At 42.7% G+C, this 27,530-nt stretch overlaps 1 protein-coding gene across 1 annotated transcript in view; it reads right to left on the bottom strand.

The window, feature by feature from the left end:
* Window positions 1-27,530, bottom strand: part of KIAA1107 (KIAA1107 ortholog) — a 72,641-nt gene that overhangs the window by 40,099 nt on the left and 5,012 nt on the right. The window contains exons 3-4 of the mRNA XM_019501604.1: window positions 8,713-8,993; window positions 7,323-7,440 (exon numbers count right to left, since the gene is read on the bottom strand). Of these exons, the coding sequence (XP_019357149.1) occupies window positions 7,323-7,440; window positions 8,713-8,993 (399 nt within the window). The remainder of the gene's footprint in view (window positions 1-7,322; window positions 7,441-8,712; window positions 8,994-27,530) is intronic.

Below are 27,530 nucleotides of genomic sequence, written 5' to 3'. Positions count from 1 at the left end.
CTTCCTGCCTATGGCAGGGGGCTGGACTTGATGATCTCGCAAGGTCCCTTCCAACCCTTAATGTCTATGAAATCTATGAATTTGCAGTTGTTGGCTGAACACTGTAGCTTGTGGCTGAGGTAGCATTTGGGGGAAGTGAGCTGCTGTACACAGACTGTAGTGTCTTGAGGAGGCTTGTGGTATGGAAACACTTTATATTTACAGGAACTTATACAAAGAGCTATTCAGAGTAAAGAAATAACAGTCTGGTTACTACTCTTGCAAGGGTCTAGGCAGCCTAGCCTTGAAGTTGTCCTGCCAGAAAGGCCCTGCTGCCTCACCCAGACTCTCTCTTATGATTCCAGACTTCCTGGATTTACTGGCTGCTTGCAGGTGTTAAAAAACCAATAAACAAACTAACTAAAAAAAAGCCACAGAAAACAAAAAAATGGTACTTTAAACTCAATGTGCTCCTGCATCAAGCCCAGCACATGTTCAGAAGAGGTAGTGCCTTAGTTGGGCCATGCTCACCTGACATTTGTATAGATCAGGTGCTTTAGTGGGGCTTTTTTGGCACTTTTATCTAACAGCTGATTGACAGCTTTAGATAAAGGTGCCAAAAATCCCTGCTGAAGTGCCCTATCTATACAGACATCGCGGAACTGAGTCAAGGTAATGCACTGCTTATTCTGGTAAAGAGATTTTTTTCTCACATCTGCAAGAAGCCATTATGTCAAACAGTTGGACATGACTCTAGAAAAATCTTTTTTCCTACCTTCTGCCTTCTAAAAATGAGATGCGTTTCTTATTTGGGGGCCTGTGGCTTGAGAGAATATATGGTAAGCTTCAGCAATGAGCAGGACCAGATCAGCTTTAAGGTAAAGCCCAATTGTGCATGATACTCAGTATTTAAATAATGTAAGTTTGGTAAGAGGGTTAACTAAATGGAAAAGTGGCAACTGTATGTTATCTAAACATGTTCTTTTCGTGTGTCTTGTTACATGTTAAAATAGCGGTGGTCAACCAGCAGCACAAGTGCCACAAGTGGCACAGGCAGCCTGTGTGTATGGCATGCAGCAGATTGGGGAGGGGATAGGTAGCACAGTGGCAGATAGAGCAGGAAGCAGAAAGCAAAGCAAAGCAAACCAGCTAATCAGGCAAGGAGCACAGGTAAAGAAGCAGAAAGATCTCCTTATCAGGCAGGGAGCACAGGGCTGGAAACAGAAAACAGAGTAGCAGACCAAGCAAGGGAAGAGGACTGGAGGGCACTTTGAGTTAGGTGCACACTGTGTTAAAACATACTTTTGCATCATGTGCATCCAAAACCTGAAGTAAATGTGTCCTACTCCTATGATTTGTCACATAAGTCTGGACATAAGTCTGTCTAGACCATAAAAGCAAATATGCTCTCTTGCAATAATTCACACAATTCTACAATCCTCTCAATTGAGTGTTCCTCGCTCCATGAACATAATTCATTTAAGTTTGTTTATAGGATAAACTGCTTGAGTAAGGAATACTCTAATGAGTAGGGATGGCAGGATCAGTTGTCAAACTGCCTACTGTTTACTGATGTAAATTCATTGAGATCAAACATTACTGTATTTATACCCAAAGTTAATTTTCCATGTTCACATTCATGCCCCTCCTACTGTTCAAAACTGTGGTGCTGAAACAATCAGCTGATTTATTGTGCCGGTTTCAGAATGTCCTTGTTTACTACTTTTGTGTTGCTACAGTTCACTGCCACACTTCCTGATGCTGGCTAGACTAGATGTGTTGCTCCAGGCAAGATAACGGCCTAAATTGAAGCAGCTCTGCAGATGAAATTTTTTGCGGGATGTCCTTCTGCATTAAATTTCTGTTTCTGCTGTCACGCTTCTCAGAACAACCTGCCTTTTGATGATGTAGAATTGCAGATGTGTAGCATATGCCAATTTTTTTCTTTTAACCCACCCCCCAAAAAACTACCACATGCTCTATCTTCTATAATACGTTTACTAATCTAATTTGCTACATTTCAATATTATTATTTTCCATTTTCACTGATCTGACTTGAGAAGAAATCCTTTTTTTTCTAATCCTGATCTTTCAATTATGTACATACAAAATGAATGAAATGCAAGCAAAGTGGAAGGCTATTTCAGACCTAAATATTGTGAATTTATGTCTTAGAGAAAGAGGGAGATACTGCCTCATTATAGGATTTTTTTCATATACCTACCAATAAGTTTAAATACTAAAGCTGAATTCTCCCCAAAATCATATTATTCTTTTTATCACTTTTCTTCTTACTTTTTGTGAAGTGATTTTTTTGAGGCAAGTAATACAAAAATATGCAACAGGCAGAGGTTCAGAGTGAAGTTTTCTACTACAACCAACTTTGGAACCCCTATATTAATCAACAAGTAGAGTGCACCACTCTGTTCTCAGTTGACCTCAGTGGGTTACCTGGGATGCAGTCAAAAGAAGAATGTGGCCAACAGCGTTCTACACAGATGCTCTTAATATAATTGATAATCTAATACAATGAAAACTCCCATCTCAATAACACTTAAAACACACAGCCTTTAAAGTACAGGTTCCTCTGGAATCAGTAGGCCACACTCTCTATATTGTCCCTATAATCCTTTTGTACCATTTTGGCTACTATTAAGGACTAGAAACATGCCAGTTCTTGCTTGCATAGGGAAGACCTGTGCTTTTCCATTCCCTATGCTACTTGCAACTTTTTGCAGCATCTACCTAAGAGTAAGGGTAGGGATTCACAGTCAGTTTCATAGTTGGTAGGGTCAGAAAGGGCCTGAGCAGATCATCAAGTCCGACCCCCTGCCATAGGCAGGAAAGAATGCTGGGGTCAAATGACCCCAGCTAGGTGAATATCTAGCCTCCTTTTGAAGACCCCCAGGGTAGGAGCGAGCACGACTTCCTTTGGAAGTTGGTTCCAGATCCTAGCTGCCCTGACTGTGAAGTAGCCTGAACCTACTCTCAATGTCTAGCCTGAACCAACCTACCTGATGTCTAGCCTGAACCTACTCTCAATCAAATTGTGGCCATTATTCCTAGTTACTCCTGGTAGTGTTCAGGGGAACAGGGACTCTCCTGTTCCCCGCAGGTCCCCCCAGTAAGTTTACAGACGGCCACCAGATCCCCTCTCAGCCTTCTCTTGTGGAGGCTGAACAGGTTCAGGTCTTGTAGCCTTTCCTCATAGGGCCTGCCCTGCTGCCCCCTGACCATGTGAGTGGCCCTCCTTTGGACCCTCTCCATGTTGTCCACATCCCTCCTGAAGTGCTGCGCCCAGAACTGGACACAGTACTTCAACTGCAGCCTGACTAATGTTGCATAGAGGGTGAGGATCACCTCTGTGGACCTGCTCATAATGCATCTGTGGATGCATGACAAGGTGCAGTTAACCTTACTGACTGCCTCCTCACACTGTCAGCCCATGTTCATCTTGGAATCAATAATGACTCTAAGATCCCTTTCTGCCTCTGTGCTGATGAGAAGGGAGTTCCCCAGCCTGTAGGTATGGTGCTGGTTCTTTCTCCCTAGGTGCAGTACCCTGCACTTGTCAGTATTAAATCCCATCCTATTCTCATCTGCCCATCCCTGTAACCTGTCCAGATCTAGTTGTAGCCTGTCCCTCCCTTCTAGCATGCTCACCTCTCCCCACATCTTAGTGTCATCCACAAATTTGAACAAGGTGCTTTTCACCCCCTTGTCCAAGTTGCTGCTGAAGATGTTGAACAGTGCAGGCCCAAGGACCGAGCCCCGGGGAACCCCACTGCCTACATCCCTCCAGGTTGAAAACGACCCATCCACCACCACTCTCTAGCCAATTTGTGACCCATCTGACTGTAGGCATCAACGCCACCGTTGCCTAATTTTTTTAATGAGAATGGGGTGAGAGACAGTGTTGAAGGCCTTCTTAAAGTCCAGAAAGACTACGTGCAATGCGACTCCTGCATCCAAGGATTTTGTGACCTGGTTGTAAAAGACAACCAGGTTGGTCTGACAGGACCTAATGAACACATGTTGGTTGCCCCTGAGCATAATCTCCCCTGCTGACCCCTCATAGATGTGCTCCTGGATAATTTTCTCAAAGAGCTTCCCCAGGACCGAGGTAAGACTAACAGGCTTATAGCTACCTGGGGCCTCCTTCCTCCCTTTTTTGAAAATGGGGACCACAATGGCTCTTTTCCAGTCCTCTGGCACCATGAGTGCTTGTAAAGCCATGCCGGGGTATAGCAACTACCCCTGCCAATTCCCTCAGCACCCTGTGGTGGAGATCATCTGGACCTGCTGATTTAAACACATCCAGCCCCACCAGAAGTTCCTAACTAGGTCCTCCCTAACCCTAGGCCTGGTGCTGTCTCTCTTGAGTCCGTCCAGAATCCTGGTGAGGGAGATGTCCCCAGTCCCCGCTCAGAAAAATGGAGGCAAAGAATTTGTTAAAGAGGTCAGCTTTATCATCTGGTGCAACCACCAGATTGCCAAGCATGTCCTGCAGGGGCCCCATGTTACCTGGTGCCTTTTTTTTACTCCCTATGTATTTAGAAAAGGACTTCTTGTTATCTTTGATCCTGGTCACTAGTCCTAGTTCTGTCTCCGCCTTAGCTTTCCTAACAGCTCCCTTACAGTCTCAAGTAACGGAGGTATAATCCTCCTTGGTGACAGCCCCTCCCTTTCATCAGATGTATGCCTCCTTTTTAGCTTTCAGACGTTCCTGAATGCCTTTGGTGAGGCATGAGGGCTTTTGAGCACTCTTGCCCCCTTTGATTCGTGTTGGAACTGTCACCCTTTGGTCTCGGAGGATCGGCTCCTTAAGGAACAACCACTTGTCTTGGACTCCCAAATCTCCTACCCTCTGGGACCTCAGTGCCTCTCCAACTAATCTCCTTAACTCATTGAAATCAGCCCTCCTGAAGTCAAGGGCTACTGCCTCGCTGCAGGCCTTTGACACCCTGCGCTGGATAGTGAATTTCAGTAGGCGATGATCGCTATCGCCCAGGTGGTTGAGAACCCACAGTCCCCTCACCAGGTCGTCGCCTGTGGCCAGGACCAGATCCAGCAAGGCATTTCCCCTGGTGGGACCGTGCACCTCCTGTGTTAGGTGGAGGTCCCGTATCTCGGCTAGGAACCTACGTGAGCGGTCAGACCTGGCTGACTGCTCCTGCAGGCAAATGTCCGGGTAGTTTAGGTCACCCATGATGACCACATCCCTTGATTTAACTGCCTCCGGGAGCTGACCTGAGAGTTCTCGGTCCAGCTCTTCCCCCTGGTTGGGTGGTCTGTAGTAGACATGCATCATTAAGTCCCTTTCCCCATGACCCTCATGTATTCTTACCCTGAGCACTTCAGTCTGCCCCTCCTCTTTCACAATCCCCATATTGTGCTGCAGGGGAAAACAGGATGACCATGGGCAGTCTGAATCACCCGATCAGGGCTGCCCTATGCATTGCTGTAATCTGCTGACAGGCAGACCAAGGAAGCCTGCAGAGCATGCTGAGATGTATGGCACAGGGCCTCCCCCTGGCTGCAAGCTCCCTACTCTTTAGGGCATCAGCATTTGAATGTCTGAACATGCAGCTCTGGGTAAGTTTCTCTTGGAGAACAAAAACTGAGAGAATTCTCCCAAGTTATTTGAATGTGTGTATGCAGCCAGATGAAGCCCTTCTGGAAACACAGAGGCCCCGTCCAGACTAGTATGGCCGTGCAGCATGTGGCACTGCAGACAGGTCTGCAGCACCATTAGGATCACTGCTGCCGCAGCTCCAGAAGGATCTGAGGTAAGGCTGCTGGGGCCAGCCCAGTGCTGGCCCCGACTTCCTTTACCCCACCTGAGGTAACTTGTTGTATGCCAGAGGGCACAATGGCACAGGCATCCCCCAGGGACAACTAGCAGTGGCACAAGGTGTGCCGCTACTAATTGTCCCTGGGAAACCAAATGTCCATGCATGTGTGGATGTGGCCACTGTCCAGGAAGTATGGTATCCCAGGACACATTCTACCACACCAGGAAGTTCCTGCTGCCTCACCCAAACTGTCTCCACAGGTCCACACCTCCTAGATGCTCTGTGCTTCCAGGAGGATTTATTCTACGTCACACAGTTCACCACAACTCTGGAAAAAGTATTTTTTGCTACATTCTGCCTTCCAAAAACAAGGTGCATATTTTATTTGGGGGCATGTTGCATGCAAAAAATATGGTATATTGCAGGCTGATTCTCCTTTAAATTTATCTTGGAATACACACAAGGTAAAAACCCAGAGCTACTACATTAAAGGGACAGTATATTTTCTAGATCAGTAGAAAAATTACAGTTATATGCCAAGGAATCATTTCCACTACTACCAAAATACTACTAGCCCTTAGTAGGGCTGTGCAAAGCTTTGGTCACTGATTCGATCTGGCGGAGACTTGGCCCAATTCAGCGGCCAAATCTCCAAATCAATAAGGAGACTCTTTAATCTCTCTGAATTGAATCGGAAGCCTCTGAATCGATTTGGAGAGATTTGATGATTCGGTTATAGATGTAGCTTTAAATGTTTTTTTCTACATACCTCAAGGTACCAGGCGGCTTGTGAATGCTGAGATGCTGGGGCGGATGGAGTGTCCCACAGGAGCACAGGGGGGTCCCCAGCACATTTGGTGGCAAACCCAGAAGTAGACCAGAAGCACTTCTGGTCCACCACAGAGCACATGGGAAACCCTCCCTCCACCCCCTGGCTCAGTGACTGGGGCCTCCTGGGTTTGGGGGGCACCCAGGGTCCCCCTGTGGGTGATCACCGAGCCAGGGAGCCATTGAGGGGGGGAAGGGGGGAGTGGGTACCTTGGCAGTGGACCTGGAAGTGGACCAGAAATACTTTGTAGTCCACTTCCAGGTTCACTGCTGAGCATGTAGGGGGCCCCCCCTGCGCTCCTGTGGGACACTCCATCTACCCCACCATCTCAGCATTAATGAGCTGTACCTGGTACCTTGAGGTATGTAGAAATAACATTTAAAGCTGTGTTTATGGCTGAATCGCTGATTCTCTGAATCAGCATCTGATCTTCAGATTCGGCCAAATTGAGTCAGGATTGTGATCCGAATTAACAAATTGAAACACTGTCTCCCGATTTGGGCTAAATCCGAATTGAATACAGCCTGTTTTGCACACCTCTAGCCCTTAGGTGAAACTAGAAAAGCCATTATAATGGTTCTAACAACAGAAGACAATTAGGGCATACTCTCAATTATATTACACTAAATCAATAGAGGAATAATGTAGGTAGTGGTAATTAGCAATACTTTACACTACTGAAATCATTTACAGTGTTAAAGAATTAATAAGTTAAGTACCTGTGAGCCTGAAATTGTTTACCCTCTATCCAAATATTAATATCTGGACAACAATGTTTCTTGTAGAGTGTAATTAAGTCTTCTCCTAAACCAGATGCTGCTTCTAGTTCAGACTGACCTGTAATTGTGAAAGAAATAGTTACTTTTATTTTCTTCCAATTTATACTATTACAAGCAGTTCACGGCATTTGAAATCATGGATCTGTTATGATAAAAAACTGGATATTTGACATTCAGGCTACAGCTTTTACACAGAATACTTCTGAAAGATATATTTGATTAAAGGCTTTTTAGGTAAGCTTAGTAGTAGAAGCAGAGAATAAATTCTCTGTGTCATTCATAATAGGCCAGTATCTCTAAGTTCTTTGAAATCTATGGAAGAAAAATACTCATGTTAAGAACCTTGTATGATAATGATGTGCTGTCTTCAGCTTTCTACAAAAACTGTATATAGTTTCAAGGAAACTGAGGTCAGAAGAAATTTAAGTTTGCCTGATATCAGCAAAACTATTTGTATCAATATAGTACATATCACTCATGGGGGGAGGGAAATAGTTTTACCAGTACAGAATGCAGCTTTGTCAGTACTAGTTGCATCTATACCAGGGCTGCATCAGTAGCAAGACACTCAATGTCAGCAAACTGAAAGTTAAAATTTGTCATAAAGGGCAAAGACTATGAAATTCAAAACCAATAGCTATGGTTATATAATTTCTATAACTAGTTCCTGCCCCCACTTTTTACTAGATATGCATGTATAGGACAAAGGTGATCAACCTTTTGGCCCTGCAGGCCAGATGAGTGGCGTGTGGCCAGTCTGGTGGGCCAGACTGAGCCCTGCATGCCAGAATCAGGCCGTGGGTTCCAGCACCACCTCTTCCCAGCCCAAATATGGGATTGGGCCCCAGCACTGCCCCTTCCTACCCTGGGATTAGGCCCTGGGGCCCAGTGCCACTCCTGCCTGACCCTGTGCACTGGGATCAGGTGCCTGATCCAGCATGCAGGGCCTGGGATTCCTAATGGGCCCGGAAATTTGGATGTCAGGAAAGAGTGCTGACCACTTCTCCATCACCAAATTTCTGGATCTGTGAGGAGCTCCACAGGTTGGGGTTTAAGCACCCCTAACACAGAAAGAAAGGAGAGATTATCCTTCTCCTTTAGCACTATGCCAAAGCAGCTGAAGTTCACTGTTGTATAGAGAAGACATTAGACCCAATAGATGTAGCAATCAAAATGTTCCCCTTTCTCCAAATGTGTGCTGTTACATGATGGTCTGGATGCAATGGATACTATCTCTACCACATCTTTTTAAATGTTGTTAGTGCAAGGACTATAAACGGTATATACAATGTCCAAGTAACTAGCAAAGTCAAGATATGAATTCTCTTACCTGGTATGGTGACATGGACTTCAGCATCACTGGCTTCTTCTGGAATTTCATCTTCAATATAAGATGAATACATAATTTCTTTTTTCGTAGTTCCATTTAGAGAACTCCAATTAACAGACGCACTTTCATCACTTCCAAGGCAATTTGCACCTAACATCTGAGCGTTCTGAAGATTATCAGATGTACTTTCATCTTCCGGGGTTATTCTGGGTTTTAGTACTTTTTTCTTCAGAGTCTCTTCCTCAAACTCTTTAATGTTTTTATCAGATGAATAAATAATCCTAGAAGATTACACTCAATTTTACTCATATCATTTAAAAAATATTGTAAAAATAGCTTAAAATAATATCACAGTTTATACAGTACATAGATAATACAAGGCTTATCCAGAGAAAAATGGACAATTTTGTAATTTGAATACAAGCATTTAGTAATTAAGCCTTGAAAAATTAATGTAGTTTCTACATTGTGTTAAAAGATGGTAAACTATAACTTTAAATGTGCTGATGTTCTCAAGATACAGGATGGAGAAGGTAGCTTCTATCTTCCCTATCACTTACTGGCAATAACCGTCTCAAACTGACTCCATTTAACAGCCATTATTAAGGACAGCTGACTTGTTTCTACATACAAGTTAGACCAAAAACAAAATACACTTGATCATCCATTAATTTTATCATTATATTTATAAAACTAATTTCTAAAGAACTAGCTTAGTCACTAGCAGCAAAGAAAACCAAATATTTGAAAGCATGACCCCCCACCCCCCAGATTGCTTTCAGCCAAAAGCTTTGCTCTCTCCATCTAGAAATATCAGTCTTCCTTTTCTTTCCTACCTACTTTGTAAAATATATTAGTTTTGGATACAAGGCTTTAAGAGTTCACAAAGTCTATAGTGTATGTTTGATGATCTTTTATATTTGGAAAAGCTACTCCACTTGTACAGTTGGGATGGAGTATAAGAGGATGATCCACAGAGCACAGATTTTATCTGTAGTTTTATGCATATACTAATTCAGATAAAACAACTAGCAAAGCATAGCTTAAGGCTTATAGTTACTTATCTAAGTTCAGCACAGTTGTACTTATAGATATGCCTGATTTGTGTTTAAATACTACTCAGTTACAAACTGGATTTTTGCTAATATTGGGAAAATGGTGCTTTGAATCTGCTATCCTTCTAATTGGGAATTGATTAAATTATTTCTTCTGAAGTGTGTACAAACTTGCCTTTAAGAGCAAGGAAAGTGCAAAAATAAATTATATTTCCTCTAATGGGTCCTAAATTTAAAGCAGGGCTGTCAAATTAGCAGGCTGCATTCTGTCCCTGAAGGATTAAACTGCAACCTCTGGGCTCCTGGTGTGGGTGCTGCCTCATTGCTCTCTTCTTCCTGCTGTTGGGAGTCTCTAGGCTCCTCCTTCCTTCTTTAGCTTCCACTCCCTATCCCCACCCTGGGGGTGCCAATGCAGCAGAGAGTATCTGTTGTGTGGTAGAAGCACGTATCACTATGTATCAGCATGGAATAGCAGCTGGGGGGAGGAGGGAGGGTGGGACAGACATCAGACAGTTCCTGATGCCTTACCCAGACTGGTCTCTAGGATGCCACACCACCTGGGTGCTCTGCGTTTCCAGGAAGATTTACTCTATGGGTGCATTTAGAGGTGCACTTTACTGCAGAGCTGACCAATTAGCACCGCAGTAAAGTGTCACAATCTACACATGCACTGGTATTAGGATGCAGTAAATTAACTCCACTGTAGGATAGTAATTTACTCTGCTGAAATGCACGTGTAGACCAAGACAGGGGCTGGCTGGGGCATAAGCGTGCTGAAGTGCAAGGGGGCTGCCTGCAGCCTAGCCCCGCACTTTAGCACTTGTGTCCCAGCCAGCCCCTCTGCTGCCTGATGCCACCACCTGGAGCCCAAGGCTTCTCCACCCCAGCTCAAAGTGCTGCAGTCCCAGATGCATGCGTAAACACTGTGCCTAGGAGCAGTTTTCTTCAGTGTGAACTGTGCTGGAGTTTATCACATGACCTTAATGGCATGTGTAGATGCACCCTATGCCATACAGCTGGTCATGACCCTAGAAAAAACTTTTTCTTTATATTTTGTCATCTAACAAAAAGATGTGTGTTTTATTTGGTGTGTGTTGTATGCAAGAAAATATGGTAATTTCCCTAGATTCCAATAAAACATTATTAATTTACCTACCAAAGACATAAGAGCAATGCAGATACAACACCAGAAAAAGGAGGAATGAAATGAAGTAGAGGTACTGCTATATGCTACATAAGAGTATCTTTTTTTTATACTTTGAAGTTACCCTCCTTCAGTTTCATAGAAGATCCCCTTGTTTTCATGTTATTTGGAGAGATTAAACAGTTTTCACTATGGTCTTCATAAATTTAGTTTACTTCATTCAAATCCTTTTAGCTATTCTTTTCCAGAAGGAAAATCTTACTGTTTGCAGTCTCTTGTCATGTCTAAAATGACACCACAGGACCTTTCTTAGCCCCACTATAGCAAAGCACAACTCTGCAGCAACTTTCATTTAAAGGATGCAACTGAGAAGGAACAACAAGCAGCAATTTACCTAAACTGCTTTGTAATAAGTGTCAAATTAACACAAACCTTTTCTACTTTAGTGAGATGTGCACTTCTTTAGTCTAGTCTGTAGGAAAATGGTTAATACAGGCCCTCAAGCTCTATATTTCTCAATGACATTGTTAGAACTCCTTTAAAACTGTTAAAAAGATGAATCAACAACTGTGCGCTATGTTTGAGAGTGAATTTCCATGTTCTGCATTGGCAGACTGGGTTCTTTGGGTGAATCTGATATCTTTTATTAGACCAACTTAAATAGTTGGAGAACAATTTTTAAGCAAGCTTTCAGGTTCAAAAACCCTTTCTTTTGTCCTAACCCAGTCACACAGATCAGCCCTGTTTCTTTGTAATACCTTATTTTGAAACACTATAGTAGGTTGTTTTTTTGTTGATTTATATCATATCAAACAAGTATTAAAGACATGGCTTTGAGGTTGACCAATTTTAATCTTCCCTGTTGAATGCATTATTGATAAGAAACTAGTGGTCTCAATTTGCCAGCTCATTGGGCAGCTGGTAAGACCATTAACACTGAATTTTGCTTTCCATGGTTCAAGGGTACCTGCCTACCAAAGAATAAGAGAACAGATTGATAATAAAACACATACCGTACCCTTAAAAAGCGTGTTGACAATATACAGTTATTTGTAGGATTAACTCAGGAAGACATGTGAATCCTATGACTTTTTAAAGTTAATTGCTTTGTTTAGTTTTGCTTTGTTCATTTATTAACGTCGTAATTTTACCCTCACTTCTCATTAGCCAAGGTTTTTGGAGAGTTTCCCTAAAAACCCTCTGTTAGAAGTCCTTGTTTGATTTTATAGTTTTTTTGATGTGCAAATCTATGGAGCAGAAGCAAACATTCTGTCCAAGCCTGTTCTGAAAATGACCACAAGACATTCTAAAGTAGTGACTGGCAACTTTGGGAACTATGGGTGGGAAAACCTGGCTCCGGTTTGACACAGGCTGGGGAGCTTCAGTGGTGTTCCTGGCAGTGGGGTCTTTGTGCCGGGGCCGCGCAGCTGAGAGCTGTATGCTGCTGTCCCCATTCTAAACACTGAGTTAGAGTCAGATGAATATTGTTTATATCTGTTAGAAACTGTGTACTCCCAGGAAACCTGAAATAGTATTTGGGTTGAGACTTCTATTTGGGAGCTACTACTTGTTTTTATCAAACAGTCATCTCAGTTAGGGAAGATAGGAAGATACAAATTTCTTCCAACCCATGGAGGGCTACACTGACTACTGTAGCCTGGGTACACCTGAGGTTGTGCCCCACCCTCAAATAGAAGGGACAGGTGGTCAGGCAGTTGTGCTGTGAGAGGGATCTGGTTGCCTCTGGATTAGTTCCCTTTATTTTTCCATAGAGCCAGGCCAGGACATGTAACTTAACTATGTACAAGTTTATTAACATATACATATAAATATAGATAAGACCCTTAAATGAATAGTAAATATTTACAATATGATTTTATATTGTATTTATATTATATTTTATATTATATTCAACAAACAATGGCCAGGAAAGGGTACCACCACCAGTGGCTATCGAGTCCTCACAGGTAAGTGACCAGTCCTAGAACAGGAAAATGAAGGTAAAAGGCAAACAGTCAACACCCAGCACAGGTGAGTAATTGGGTCCTGGAACAGGTAAGCACAACAATATTCAAACACAAGCTGACAGCAGGTAACTGTTGACTATTTAATGAAGGACATTAGCCAGGAATAAATTGGTAAAGTTTAGACTTTGATGCATCATGGAGAGTTTGATCATAATAACCCAAAATATAACAAAATATAAGGCGCTCTCTCCCCCTTAGAGGTACCCAGCACCACTGGCATACCTGGGCTTCCCCTTTCAACTTTGAGGAGCCCTGCTGTGACTTGCCAGGGAGAAGAACAATGCCCGGGCCTTCCTACCTCTCATGGACTGCGTCAGACACCTCTTACCCTGAAGGGGCCTTTCCTGAGGGTTCCCTCCCCTGTGGGAGACCCCCTTTTTCCAACAACTCATGACTCCTGGCGAGGCTGGGGCTATCTCTGGCTGTCCCAGTTTGGGGGCTTCTTCCAGGTAGGGGTGGCTGTCCAGGCTCTCTCCCACTACATAGCGGGCTCATGGCCCCATGCACTGTCATGTGCACCACAAGGCTCATCCTTCTGCCAAAGGTTGGAGGCCCCGGGGCTCAATCAGCTCTTGGGCCCCTGTGTCAATTGCCTGGCTGTGCGCCAGGGAATGGGGACTCAAAAAAAAAATGCTGAGGGGGGATCTTGTGGCCTGTTATAAACTGGTCAGGGGGGATCAGAAGGCATTGGGGGAGTCACTGTTCCCCCAAGCACAGCCAGGAGTGACCAGGAACAACGGTCACCAGCTAGCAGAGAGTAGATTTAGGTTAGACATCAGAAGGCGCTATTTCATGGTCAGGGCGGCTAGGGTCTGGAACCAACTTCCAAGTGAGGTGGTGCAGGCTCCTACCCTGGGGGTTTTTAAGAAGAGGTTAGATGAACACCTTGCTGGGGTTGTTTGACCCCAGTACTCTTTCCTGCCATGGCAGGGGGTCGGACTAGATGATCTTCTCAGGTCCCTTCCGACCCTAGAAACTATGAAAGCCACTTGAAAACGGCTCCCTGAGTTGCGATCCGCTCCTGGATCCTCTATGTAGCGATCTCTGCACTGTGCCCTGGCCGCTTGCCAGAGGTTGCAGACCCGAACTGCCTCGAGTGGCTCCCAGGGTCTGAGCTCCATGCACCGATATGTGCACCAAATGGGGCTGAGGCATCAATCTCAGCAAGGGAGTCTTTGGGGCTATTTGGGACACTGGCTCCACCTGCTGGACAGCTCTTCCCAGCCCCTTCTTCGTACCCCAATGCCTCTCTGCGTGCTGGGCACACAGCTCCTTTTATTCACTTCAGAGGCTCTGCCCTTGAACTCTTGCCAGACCGGCAGAACGCAGACTTCAATCAGGTCCGGGAACACTTACCCGATTGGTGGACGGGCTCCACCAAGCCAAACAAAGATTTTCTGAGGCCATTCGAGCCGGGCTGAATTGGTAAGCCCATCACACAACTATAGTCTCAACAATTGCTTATGGGGTGACAAAATCCCAAACAGAAGAACAGTGAACTGTTAACAGCAGCAAGTATTTTAGAGGCAACACATAGGAGAGTGAACACACTAATGGGAATTACACCCTTTTAAAAAAAAGTATGTTAAAACACGAAGAGCCTGATGTTGTTTTCACCTCAGCATCAGGAACGACTCCACGGACATTAACAGATTTACAAATTTTAAATGGGAAAAGAACTGATAGCAGTGTGCATGTATGTATATATACGTTGAAAGATTCTCAGTTCAAGAATTGCATTTTGTCCTTTTAGAGAACTAGCCTACATTTTGGAAGCTATACCTACCTCAGTTCTTTGGGTTACTTTGTGATCAGAAAACAGAAATTAATAAAAACTGATTCTTTGATTGCATTCATTTTGATATTAAGAAATCTAGAGTACTAGGTGCAGTTTTGGGCTCCAAATATTAAAGAGGATGTGGGTAAGCTGAGAGCGTCCAGAGGTGGGCAGCAAAAAATAATACAGGGCTTGGAAGGCAAGCTGTATGAAAGCATGAAATAAATAGGCATGTTCAGCTTGCAAAAAAGGAGGTTAAGAGGGGATAGGATAGCAGTCTTAAAATATCTAGAAGACTGATATAAAGAGGGAGAATACTTTTTTTTTCCATTGCTGAAGACAGCATAACTACCAATTGCTTGAATTTGCATCAAATAGACTTAAATTGGATATCAGGAAAAACTTCTTCACTGTTTGAACAGTAAGGAAGTGGAATAGGCTGCCTGGGGAAGTTGTAGAATTTCCATCACTAGAGGTTCTCAAGAGGAGGATGGAGAAGCAGCGAAGAGCAGTCTCTGAAGTACATGAGCCTGCTCCTTCCCTTCCCCAAACACCTGCAGATTACTGGGAGACCATAAGAACTCTACAGCCTAGAGAAGGTGGAGAGGACCACACTCAGCATGAGAAAGAAGTGGAGCTCCACAAACAGCTTAGTTATGAAATATGATTAAAGCAGGAGGGATATAGAAAAAGGAGTTCTGACCGTCCAACTGGAGGTTGTGATGTGTGGAATTATGTTCAACGTCCCCATGCTGCAGAGCAGAATGAAAGATGTTTATTTTTTTTGATACTTCTGGGTTTTGGCGATTGCTTTATGGGGCCAGGAATGATTTTTTTCTATCTCCTGATGCTAAATGTGTCAGTTTTTTCCCACCTTCCTCAGAAGGTGAGGAATTGGGTACTGGCTGCAGCCAAGACGGGGGATTTTGACTGGAGTGTGCCGGCACTCCTGCCAGGACTAAAACAAGGAGGTACCCAGTTAGAGAGTCTTACCCTTCTGCTCAGGGTCAGACCAATCACCACATTTGGGATTAAGAAGGAATTTTACCTTGGGGTCAGACTGGGACAGATTTTGAGTTTGTGGTTGTTTTTTTGCAAGTGCAAGTGCATTTTAACAATCCTTGTAGCAGCAGGACAGTGACAGTCCTCATCCCCTGCTTTACTTGTGGCAGGTTAGGGTGCTTCTGGTGCCTTTGGACAATATGACTTCTCACTGTGCAAAAGGGTTGACTGCATAGTTTTAGAAATTGGCAAGACAACAGCTTGTATGGGATGGTTTGGATAAGGATCATTCTGCCTCAAGCAGGGGGTTAGACTACATGAACTCCAGAGGTCCTTTCCAGCTCTACTTTTCTATCATTATAAAAATATTTTTGATAAGTGCTCTAAGCTTGCATTGTAAGATATTGAATTGAACTGTATTTCTCCAAATTTCTTCTGGAAAACAGTAGGTATGCATTTGTCCTTTAAGTTACTTCTCCAAAAGATTCTAGTTGCAATTATTAGCAGTTCATTTAAGCTAAGGGTTTTAGGATGGTGTCCAAGTAGAAAACTATTTTTCTAACATCAAACTTGGAATAGTTTAAGTGAAAACATTAGATTTATACTTACAGGCTCTCCTATATATCATCTGTCTTGAATGAATCTGCTCCATTCAAAGATAATAGCATGGCATAAGGAGGCCTACAGAACCAATTCAAATTCACTTATTGTCTCTGCTCTTAACCTCTATTTTCTTAGACTGCTTTATTCAAGAGGCTCAATATTCAATACTTCAAAAGCCTAATCAGGGAATAATTAAGAAAACCCAGGCTTTCAGATTGCATAATTCTGTCTGAGAAAATACATTATTCTATAATGTAATGCTCATATCTGGTTTCAGATACTCTTTCCACAACTTCCTAATGTTATGGACAGAATCAAACAATCTCAATTTTAGGACACAGGCTTTTCTTTTATTAAATTCAGGCTCTATAGTAAACAGCAATTTGAGATAATATATTTAAGAAGATAAACCTGAAAAAGTAAATGTCTCATTTCTTCATAAAAATAAACAGCAAGAATGTCTCAATACACGGATCTGCAACATGTATGAACAAGGTGCTTTTGCAGTGATTTCTTGCTACCTTTCTCCAGGGCCAGTCAAATATTGACAGCATGGAAAGTATTATCAAAACATCTGAGTGGCCCCCTACAGCTATGCCTACATAGGTATATTGCATTCAGCTGTGCCTCCGATTCGATTCGGAGAGTTTCAACGATTCGGCCATAGACAAAGCTTTATATGTTCAAATGTATACGGAATATATTGCTACTCAATAGGTCAGTTCTCAATTTTCAATAGAGAATCAGGAGTACTAAACAGAAAGACTTAATTTTTTTAATTTTACTTCCACTTTTAATTTGCCCTCCGTTCTTACTTCCTAATGCAAGAATTTATGGACACACACACACCCATCAAATGGAGTTAGGTAAAAATTCTAGCAAGAAAGAGAAGACTAAATAACTCCTTTGTAGAGCAAAAGGAAATGCAAAACTCTGGAATTCTTGGTTCAGAGATGATACCTTTTATTAGACCAACTAAGAAATTGCAAAATAAGATCTTTTTCTGTATTTTGTAGATTAATATACATAGAGAATAAAGCTATTCTCAAATGTTTTCACCTCTCAAAGTTTGGCATGCTGTTCATTTAAGGCATTCTGTTCATTTTTAGAAATAGCACATTTGAAACCTGTTTTCACCGAGGGGAAAAAAAATTCAGTTGTGAAATGTTTCCCCTAGATACTGCAGTAAATCTGAAGTTAGGGCTTGATATAATCTCGCTGTCTTTTTTTTAGACACAACTTAATTAGCCTATGTTCAGTGTAGAAAGTTTACCATATTATGCTCGTATTCAATAAATTAAATAGTGTGCAAATATATGTTTTTAATTTTTCCGTTATTTTTCATTGAACAATCTTCACAGTGCTTTGACTTCCACAATTCAATAGATATATGGTTATGAAATTTCAGCCAAACAAATTTCCTATGCTCAAACTTCATAAAGTAGATCTAATTTTGTTTGTTTGCTGGGGAAAGTTGGGAGAGCTTTTCTCCCCTGTCATCAGCACTACTATGAGTACTAAATTAATTTTAGGATATTTTCACTAGTATATTATCACATATTGTGACAATGATTAAATATAAAACACATACAAAGCTCACAATACTTTCAGAATCCCACGGTATTGAGCAAAATGACTATCAGCCTTTTCTGAAATAACTGCTAAGAGTAGAGAAGGGAGGAAAGAAAATTAAAAAATGAAGATAAAGGGAAATCAAATAGTATGTTACCAACATTTACAGCAAAAGACACAAGACAGACTTTTTTCACATCTGTGTAATTTTAATCTGTAGGGTCTTTTTGCATAAGATCCTGTGGACTTTTATGATGCAGTGACAATGCACTTTCCAAGTTATTTTTTAGAGTCAAACAATAAGGGTTCGAAGCTCATGAAGCTTCTTTTCACTTTAACTGTTGTACTAACTTAAAGGCAAAAGGACTGGGTTGCTCCATGCCAACTAAATATGCTAGAAGCAACAGGAAATAATGCAGTGATGTTGTGACAACCCATCTCTTAAGTTAGTACTGCACTGTGCATCCCACATCATAAAATATAACACAGCACAACCCTGAGCATGGGGGTGGGGGGAGTCAGCATTGAAGCAAAGGCCATGTGTAGATGAAACACAAGGTGTGCGCGCATGACACTTTAAAGCAGGTGAAATGCTTTTGCACTGCTTTAATGGTGTCAGTGTCTGCATGCCTTGGTGGCGTATTGCACATTAATTCCAGCCGCTGTGGGAAACGTGGTGGCATAACGCGCCTTAAATTACTTGAGGTGCAGCCATGGGTGACTGGTGCCACCTTAGTCATGTGCCCACCCCCCCCAGTGACCAGTCAGCGACCAGGGGTGGGGGGGTCCCCAACAGCTGATAGTGCCAACTGGGAAGTGGCCACAGCACTTTGTCCGGTGCTCCCACTCCCCAGCTGATGGTTCTGGGGGGGCACCGGTGCTTCCACCTGCCCATCACCTAAGCAGGAAGTGTGGGCTGTCAGGGGGTGCACCAGCACTCTCATCCCCATGCATCTGCTATGTGTTGCCACTGGGAGCAGCAAACTAAAACTGCTCTACCCAAGAAAAGCAGCAAGCCTGATTTCCACCACCCCCTAGAGCCTGTCTGCCTGCCCGAGCTGCACGGGGGCTCGGTGCTTCCCTCTGCAGCTGCAGTGCCCCCCAAGCTCGGTGCCTGTGTACGAGTGCCACCTGGGAGGGAGCCAGCCACTGCTGCAGAGGGAAACACCCGCCCTCTTGCAGCCCAGGGACTGTTCCACCTGTCAGCAGCTCGCCCTCTCCTTCCCGCCCGAGAGGCAGGTAACGTGCATGACATGGAAGTTTAAATCAGCCCTAAACTGCAGCAGTGTTTTTTTAAAACCCACTGCTTCCATATAGGGCCCCTGTTTCGTCTACACATGCACATAGATACCACTGCAGTGCAAGAGCCACAGACAATCCTTGTGCACAGCAAGTGAGTTCTGCTAAAACATCAGCTCAAAAAAAGTTCAAAGGAGGATTTACTTTAAGGGGCTTACTTTCTGAAAATAAGTTATTATCTACTGGTTGCCAGGCCCGTAATTAAGAAATAAAGTCATTTTATGCATAAGTTGTCCAACATAAATTTCCCATTTTAATTCTTACATTATAGTTTTACTTTATATATAATCCAACATGTATGGATACTGAACTGAATTAAGTTCTTTTTAATATTTAAAAAATAAATATTCTAAAATCCATATGTTCAAAAGCAGAACTGAGTCTGCTATATTTGGTTTAATGGCTTTTTGATAACTCAGGCATACAAAAAAGGGCTAAATTAACTAGATACAAAAATAGAAATAACCATTATTTTCAGTAATATTATCTGAAGATCCTGTAATTCTGACAGACACTCCATCTTCCGGATGTTTCTTTTTATCATATGTACATAAAGGATTATGACAGATAGCAACAACAGTAAGAAGAGGTATATGTGAAGAATGATTAAATGAAGGATAATGTCATGGGAATGATGCTGTAGGGTAGTCTCAAAGTCTGTAGCAGTCGCAACAGCCTGAAGTTAAATTTACAAAGTAGAGGTTGTCCTAGGACTACAGTCCTCAGAAGATCATTTTAGAGCATGCAATTAATATAATAAAGATTATGTTTGTCTAGAGGTTGACTGAGAATTGTAAGAACATACCAAGGTCCACCCACTGACCTCTATTCTGAGTCAAATATTGATGTAAAGTGTTAAAACCCCATGGCAGGAAGTGCCACAATTACATTTTTTGGCATGTGTTCTAATGTATTACTTCTACTTTATTTGAATGTCATTGTCTCCTAGTACCTGTACTATTGGGACTAAACTTATGGAAGAGAGACCGCATGGATTTAAAAATGCGCTAGTCTGATAAATTCTACGTTCTTTTTTCTAGGTTCAGTAAATCTAAAAGTTGTTTTTATAAGTGAATAAATAATCAAGACAGCATGAATATCATGAAATCACGTCAAAATCGGCATGAAACAAGAAGTACCAGAGCAGTACCAGAGTGATATTATGCATAGACTCTGAACGTAAAATAACACCAACAGTAGAAAAAGCTTTGCTCTCCTGTAGTAAGAACCTAAATTGGATAGTATTCTTCTTCCTTCAATAAGATTCTCTAATTTAGCATATAGTTGATTTGGATAGCTACAGAAAAATATAGGGAAGCTGATTTATTTGATCTTTAACTTTAATTATATAAAAGAAATACCAGTGGATAAATATGAGATAAATTCATCTGCTAAGGATCTATTCCTTTGAATGAAGAGTAATTTAAGGGATTAGCTCTTCCTGATTCAAGAGGCCAAACACAGTTTGTCTATGTCCTATCTAATCTACATTTTCTCACTGTAGTTAGGGAAGACTCCTGGCTTTCAAGGTCAAATGCAATGAATTTTTCTCAAACACTGCTCTAGAAAGTATCAGTAGGGGAAGTTTACAGTCATTATATAATCATACTCAAATTTACTGTGGACTGATATTTTCAAGAACTGAACTAATTACATGTGTATAATTAGTCTTGTACACCGCACATGATTTCCCTTATATAAATGCAGTGTTAGTAAAGCTGCTTCATGGCATTAGTTTAGGAAAATCCAACTTTACAGGCTACAAAAAGGAGTTGTATTTGACATTTCTATAAACCATGTTAAAAAGTTTTAATTTTTGTGGGTATCACAGACAAATTCAATCTCTACTTCCAATTACCTTCACTGCCCTACTGCAATCCACTAAGCCTCTATTAGGGCCCAGTGCGCCCCCCACACACCCTGCATCCGGCCCCAGGGCCCCCCCCCTGCATCCAGCCTTGTGCACCCCCCCATCCCCTCTCCCCTATATCTGACCCTGCACACACCCCCCACCTTCTGCTGCTCCACCCTGTGCTGGCGGTGGCTCCCAGGAACAGGGAGGGAAGAGAGCTTGCAGCCGCTGCCACCCAGCAACATGCAACATGCCCTGCCTCCCCTCCCTCCCTGCTGCCTCCCCCCTCTGCCAGCTGTTGTCAGGTCTGGGTGCTGGCAGCAGCGGGGCAGGGGGAGGAAATAGGGTCCTTCACTCTCTCTGTAACATGTCCTCACAGCCAATCAGCATGCACCCCTCAGTGGCACATGCACAGTTGGCCCGGAGCATTATGGACAGACAGACAGACAGACTAAGGCTTTTATTATATTAGAATAATTTTTAATGGATCAAACCAATTAGAGACAGATCTCCAAAGAAGGTCATAAGCACTGTTTATTGATCCTAATTGTCCTAGTATATATTACTTTATGTTGTCCGAGTTAAAACGTATTTTCTATCCAGTTGCTACTATTCCATTGCATTCAGTGTTTGTATGAATGTAGTAGCTAGGGATGCAATCAATGATCCAAGCTACATTCTTCTTATACACTTGGGCAGTACCAGCAAAAGACAGCTCTCACCCCCCAAAATGGGGAGTGCTACCCTTTGAATAGCTGTAGACCTGTTAAATAAAGAAGGCCAAAATTCCTGAAGTGGAGCCAAGAGATCACTTGGGTTCAAGCTGACAGATGAAGATCTTTATCAGTTCTAGGATTTTAAATTCACATGAGATGCTTCCACAAAAATATCACATGCACATGAGCACTGGAATAGCAAAGAAAGGAAAATATTTTTTGTCTTGGAAAAAAAAAAGAGTGAGTGAGAAGGGACAGAACAAATCTATGCAGGGTTAAGAAGGAAAGCACTCAGGAGCAGGGAGGAAGCTCAGGAACTGACAATTATTTTGTTCACAGGGGATTAGGCTGAGAGGAAAGGTGAAATGATGGAAGAAAATAAGAGAGAAAAATATCAGAAAGGCAGGTAAAACATCTGGAATATGCTAAGACAAGTTCAGCTTTAAAAGTGTATTCTATTTTTAGCATCATATTATTTGGAAGGGCTTGAAAAGAAGAAAAGAACTGCTAAATGGCACCAATTCTCAAGTAGTACTTAGACTTAGCTTACACTTCGAAGGGTCTACCAACATAGGAAAAGCCGAGAGAGCTATACAGCCAACTTCCTCAGTGCAGATAAAGAGTTCTTTTGCCAGTATAAACTACTTCTGGCATAGTTTGAAAAAAAAAAAAAGTGTCCTACATGGAATGAGCTGTACTAGGAAAAATAATGTTTGCTGATATGACTCCACCTACAAAGGGCACAGAAAAGGGGCATCTGCAGTTCTAGCTGCATCATTTTTTATATATGTATACACCTAAACAATCTTTCTAGTGCAGACTGGGCCCTGGTCATTAAAGTGACAGGCACATTAGAGATGACTGTAAAATAGGTAAGATTTTGTATTGTAAAGATTTAGAGGACAGGTAATTTATTTCCCCATTAAACTTCAAATTCTGAAATGAATTACTTTTCTTCAAAAGAGAAGCTACTTAATAGTAAAAAAGAATAACTAACTACTTGAAAGCCTTGTTAAAAATAGGCAGTTGAAAACAAGGGATTTAATAGTGCCAAGAAGAGATGAACTAAGTACAAAAACAGGAAGAAAACTATAAATAACAGTTGAGACTGATAAAATTTATCATATAAAGAGATTTTGTTTTCCTTGTGAGACTTTAGGTAGAGATAAGAGAATCCAATTAGAAGAGGATAAGGACTTAAAGCCACAAAAGCAAAAATACAGCAATGGAAAAAGATTTCAGGAAGATCTGATTAACTGGTTATATAGGAAAAAAATCAAAACGCTAAGTGAAAATTTCTGTAATATCTAAGCCACCACATCTGTTATAAATCTATTCATTTAGGTTCACTGATACTCTTCCAGATCAACCACATAACCTTGTGGTTAAAATCTACTGGACTGAGACTTTGGAGATGTGTTTTAATTGCTCTACTATTTTTAATAAAAAAAGCAAAAATTAGCAAGCTTAATTTCAACTCACTGATTCAATCAGTTTATTTTTAGACATATAAACGTAATACAAATGAAACTGCTATCTGTTGTGTACAAGGTGATCCACAGGCCAGAACTATGAAGCCTAAAATGCCACCATAATGTATTTAGTTATTCTCCACCATATGGCTCTAGCCCACTCTATGCTTTCTGCATAGTCTTTTATGTGGAACTTAACATGTACAAACACTATATACTAGAAATCATAGAAAAAGTAGTGCTGGAAGAGACTTTAGGAAGTCATCTAATCCAGCCCTGCTCAAGACAGGATCATCCCCGACTAAGCCATCCTAGCAAAGCGTTTGCTTACCGTGTTCTTTAAACCTTCCAAGGATGGAGATTCCACATCCTCTCTAGGTAGCCTATTCCAATGCTTAACCATTCTCTTCGTGAGAAAGCAACTTCTTTCCATTATCCAATCTAAATATTCTCTGTTGCAATTTAAGACTCTTGCTTCTTGTCTTGTTTTCTGCGGCCACATAAAACATTCTCTCTTTCTCCATCCGAGTAATTAACAAAGCTGTTAAACAGTTTCAGACACAGCAGGTCACTGTGGAACTTTGTGACACTTCTTGCCATTTTGAAATCAATACATTTATAGTAACCCTCTGCTGGTCGTTATTTAGCTAATTATATGTCCACCTAACAGTTATTCTATCTAGCATATGTTTACCTTTGAAACTCCATGGGCGTGTCCAGACGAGTGCGCACGTATGTCTTGCAGCATCTCATACCCCTTTGAAACGCTGCAAGAGGCACGTGCAGGAATGAAAAAATGTTCCCCGTGCTGCACGTCTGCAGTACAGGGACAAAATTAGATTCCTGGATAGGGATCAAAAAAACCCAAACCCAACACTGCAGAAGAGTGGGGCAAGGCATAGTCCCATACCATGCCTGGACGCAACACAGGAGTCAGTCCTCCAAGAGACTGAGCGTCCAGCCAGAGCGTCTCTGTGGTGCTCCTGTTACCCCCGGCACTGTCAAAGGTAAGTTAGGGAATGGGTGGGTTTATGGGTGTGGGTGAAGAGGGGCAGGGGGATGTCAGGGCAGTGTGCTGGGAGTAGAGGGGCTGCTTGGGGGCAATGGGGAGTGGAGGGGGTGTGGGGATGTCCCAGTGGGTGGGGACGTGGAGGGGCTTGAGTGGGGACTGCCATACACACATGCCCTCCCATCCCGCCCCTGTGGCACCGGCGGCAGCAGGCAGTGCGACTGTAGCTTTGCTGCAGGCACTGAGGGCACTGCCACAGTGCTGTGTGACCTGGGCTCCTACATGCTGAATAGACCCAGCCTGGCCTGCTAGCACAAGGCCTTGGATGGGACGGGCTGGGCTGGGTCCATTCAGCATGCAAGAGTCCGGCTCACACAGCGCTGTGTCACTGCCCGCCTATGCCTGCGCAGCAAAGCCACAACCACACTGCCTGCTGCCACCAGCACTGCTGGGGCTGGGTTGGGGGGCAGGTATGTGGCAGCCTGTGCGGGGCAGCAAGTGGCTGGAGCTGGTGGTGCACAGCAGCCACGATGGAGCTGTCAGCACGCAGCAGGACTAACTAGTCTAGCTTTGTGGGCTGGCGGGGCTCATTTTCCGTGAGGCTCAGGTGTGCCTTAGCCTCCTAGAAAATTTGCACTACCAGCCTGATCTGGCCCAGGCCGTGCAGGTGGTGTGGCTTTGTACAGGAGCCGTGCAACCCACTCCAGTGGGTCTGGGGCCTGGCCAGATACCAATTGGCCAGGGCCCAGAAGCTCCTGCCCAGAAGCTTCCTGGCTCCTCCCGGATCCTGCAGATCCGGGAGGAGCCAGGAAGGGTTATTTTGCCCCATACCAAAGTGCATGTCTGGACATGTGCGCTGAGGCAAAAAGCCATGGCTCAAATTTGCATCACTTCTATTTGAGCTGTTGCAAGCGCGTGTGCCTGAATGTGTGGACAAGTCCCAAGGGACACTTGGCCAAAAGCCTTACTAAGGTCTAGATATGCTATGTCCACTGCATTCCTCTTACCCGCCACAGGAAAGGCTTGGCATTTGTTCTTAATAATCCATGGTGAGTACTAGTTATCATTCTCTTTCTCCTCCAGATGTTTACAAACCGACTTATATAATTTACCCTTCCCAAGTATTGCCTGACAGGTCATTAATTTCCTGGCTCCTCCTTTTCCCCTTTTTTCAAGACGAGCAGTCAGCAGCAATCTGGGACTTAGCTTGTCATCCATGACTCTGCAGACTTAAAGACATATGTGCCAGTTTTGTGTGTACAGCTCCCTACATTTCGTTTAAGAAAACCAAACCACTGAAGAGAAATCTTATCCTGTGGTATGGTGTTTATGTCCTTTAGCTCATCAGGAGAGTTGGCACTTTTAAGTCCACCACATAAACTTCTGCTACTTGAGCTAAGAGAATAACTGATAGCAGCAGGAGATTGGATTTCATAGATATTCTCCCATAGTGGAGGAAAGGCGGTACTCTGGAATAGAGAATTTCTTTATAGACTCTGTACTACATGCTCCAGTGGTCAGACTTTTCCATTCATTTCCTCTACACCTGATCCCATCTGCCATTTGTTCTCCCACCTGATCCAGTCCTGTCCTTTACAAACATCCAAGTCCTCCTCCCAGCCCATATTCATCTCACCTAGCCAGTTTCAATCTCTACTCCTCCTCCAGCAAGTTTGTTTTCCCAGACTCACTACCCCAGTTGCAGTCTCCTTATCCAGTCAGTCTCAGTTCTTCTCCCCTGACCAGCTCCAGTAGTTCTCAGTGCCAATATTCCTCTTAGACTCCTCATTCAATTTCAGTACCTGTGCCCATTTACTAAATCTTCTTCCAGTGGTTTTTAGTCCCCACCACTCCAGCTTAGTATGACAAGATTTTTAACAGTAAGTACCAAAACATTAATTTTATGAGTATTTTATTGCCCTTGATGAGATAAAGGGTATATATCCAATCTGCCTCTCATCTGTACCAGGTAACTGTCATTCCTCCTTTCAGAAAAGACATGCTCCTCATTTTGGAGACAACGAAAGCCTGCAAGACCCTTGCTCAAAAAGTCATTTTTTGCCACTGACAGGTTTTCCAACTATTGATCCATATCAAATCTTATCTTTTTTGGGAAGAGTTAAAAGGTTGTAGGAGGTAGATCCAGTGTTGCCTGGATCTCTCAAATGTTCTTGACCCTTACTCTTTGTCTAAAGTACGCTGGCTGCACTGGCTGATGCCCTTTTTCTGATAGTGGAGACCCTCTTGTGGATAGATTTTAGTCAGTAGAGACGTGGTGCCAAATGAATAATTCTACAAAGAAAATGAGGCAATTGCCCATCTTTTTTTTATATGGGAATTTCACAGAACTCATTTTATCATCATTTACTCATTTCATCATTTTGTTCAAAACACTCAGGAGATTTATTTGGGATCTGAGCTATAATGTCTTCTACATACATATAGGACCCAGCTTTATGTCCCAATCTTACCTAGCACACTTAGGTTATTTGAATAGCTTAGTGCTGTAGCTAAACAGGAGCTCAAAGGAATTATGTCTGGATGAAACAAGTCAAGCAAGATTTAGATTAATATTTAAAAATTTGGGAGAAGAGCGAGAATTAATCAGGAAAGGCTGTTTAAAGTTTCTTTCATGCAGTAGGAGGAAACACAGAAAGGCATCCTGTTAGACAGCTAGAGTGTGTCACTAGCTGGAAGTGCTTTTTTTAAATTTGGTTTTGCATTGGCATCTCCAGCTTTCTCTCTCAGGTGCAAGCCTTAATGCAGCTATCACAGTCTTTTTTAAACTTCCATGTAAATGTGCAAAATGTTACACTGGAGTACCATCAAAAACTCCATCAAATAGAACCTGGGTGATGGCCTTTTTTGTTTATCAGTTTCATGCAGGGACCACATTACCTCCAAGCTCAAAAATAACTATGTTAATTTCCAACTTATTCCTGAATGCAGGTCAGAAGCAATACCTTGAATTAAGACGTGACTGGTTTGGACCCTAGCTATAAGAGACCACTCTTGCCCTTTTGATAACTCAACCACTGGGATTAGCATAGCCACTCAGTGTAATAAATTCCAGTTTTATCTAGGAAGGAGAATTTAATTCCAAAATTTGTCTACTTTCTTGGTCCAACGTAGCTCAAGGCTGTAGCTCTTCAGGACATGTAAAAATATATCTTTTCCCCTATGTCATACAAAAAAACTAGAACTTTTGGTTACAAAATGGTACCTTTTAGACCAATTGGGAAATTGCAAGAAAAGGACAATTTTCTTGCGATTTCCTAGTTGGTCTAATA

This window comes from Gavialis gangeticus, unplaced genomic scaffold, assembly GCF_001723915.1.
Source record: "Gavialis gangeticus isolate Ggan-Ray unplaced genomic scaffold, GavGan_comp1, whole genome shotgun sequence".
In the NCBI taxonomy this organism is placed as follows: Eukaryota; Metazoa; Chordata; order Crocodylia; family Gavialidae; genus Gavialis; species Gavialis gangeticus.
Note: the sequence above shows the minus strand (reverse complement) of the source record. Positions and strands in the feature narration are given on the sequence as shown.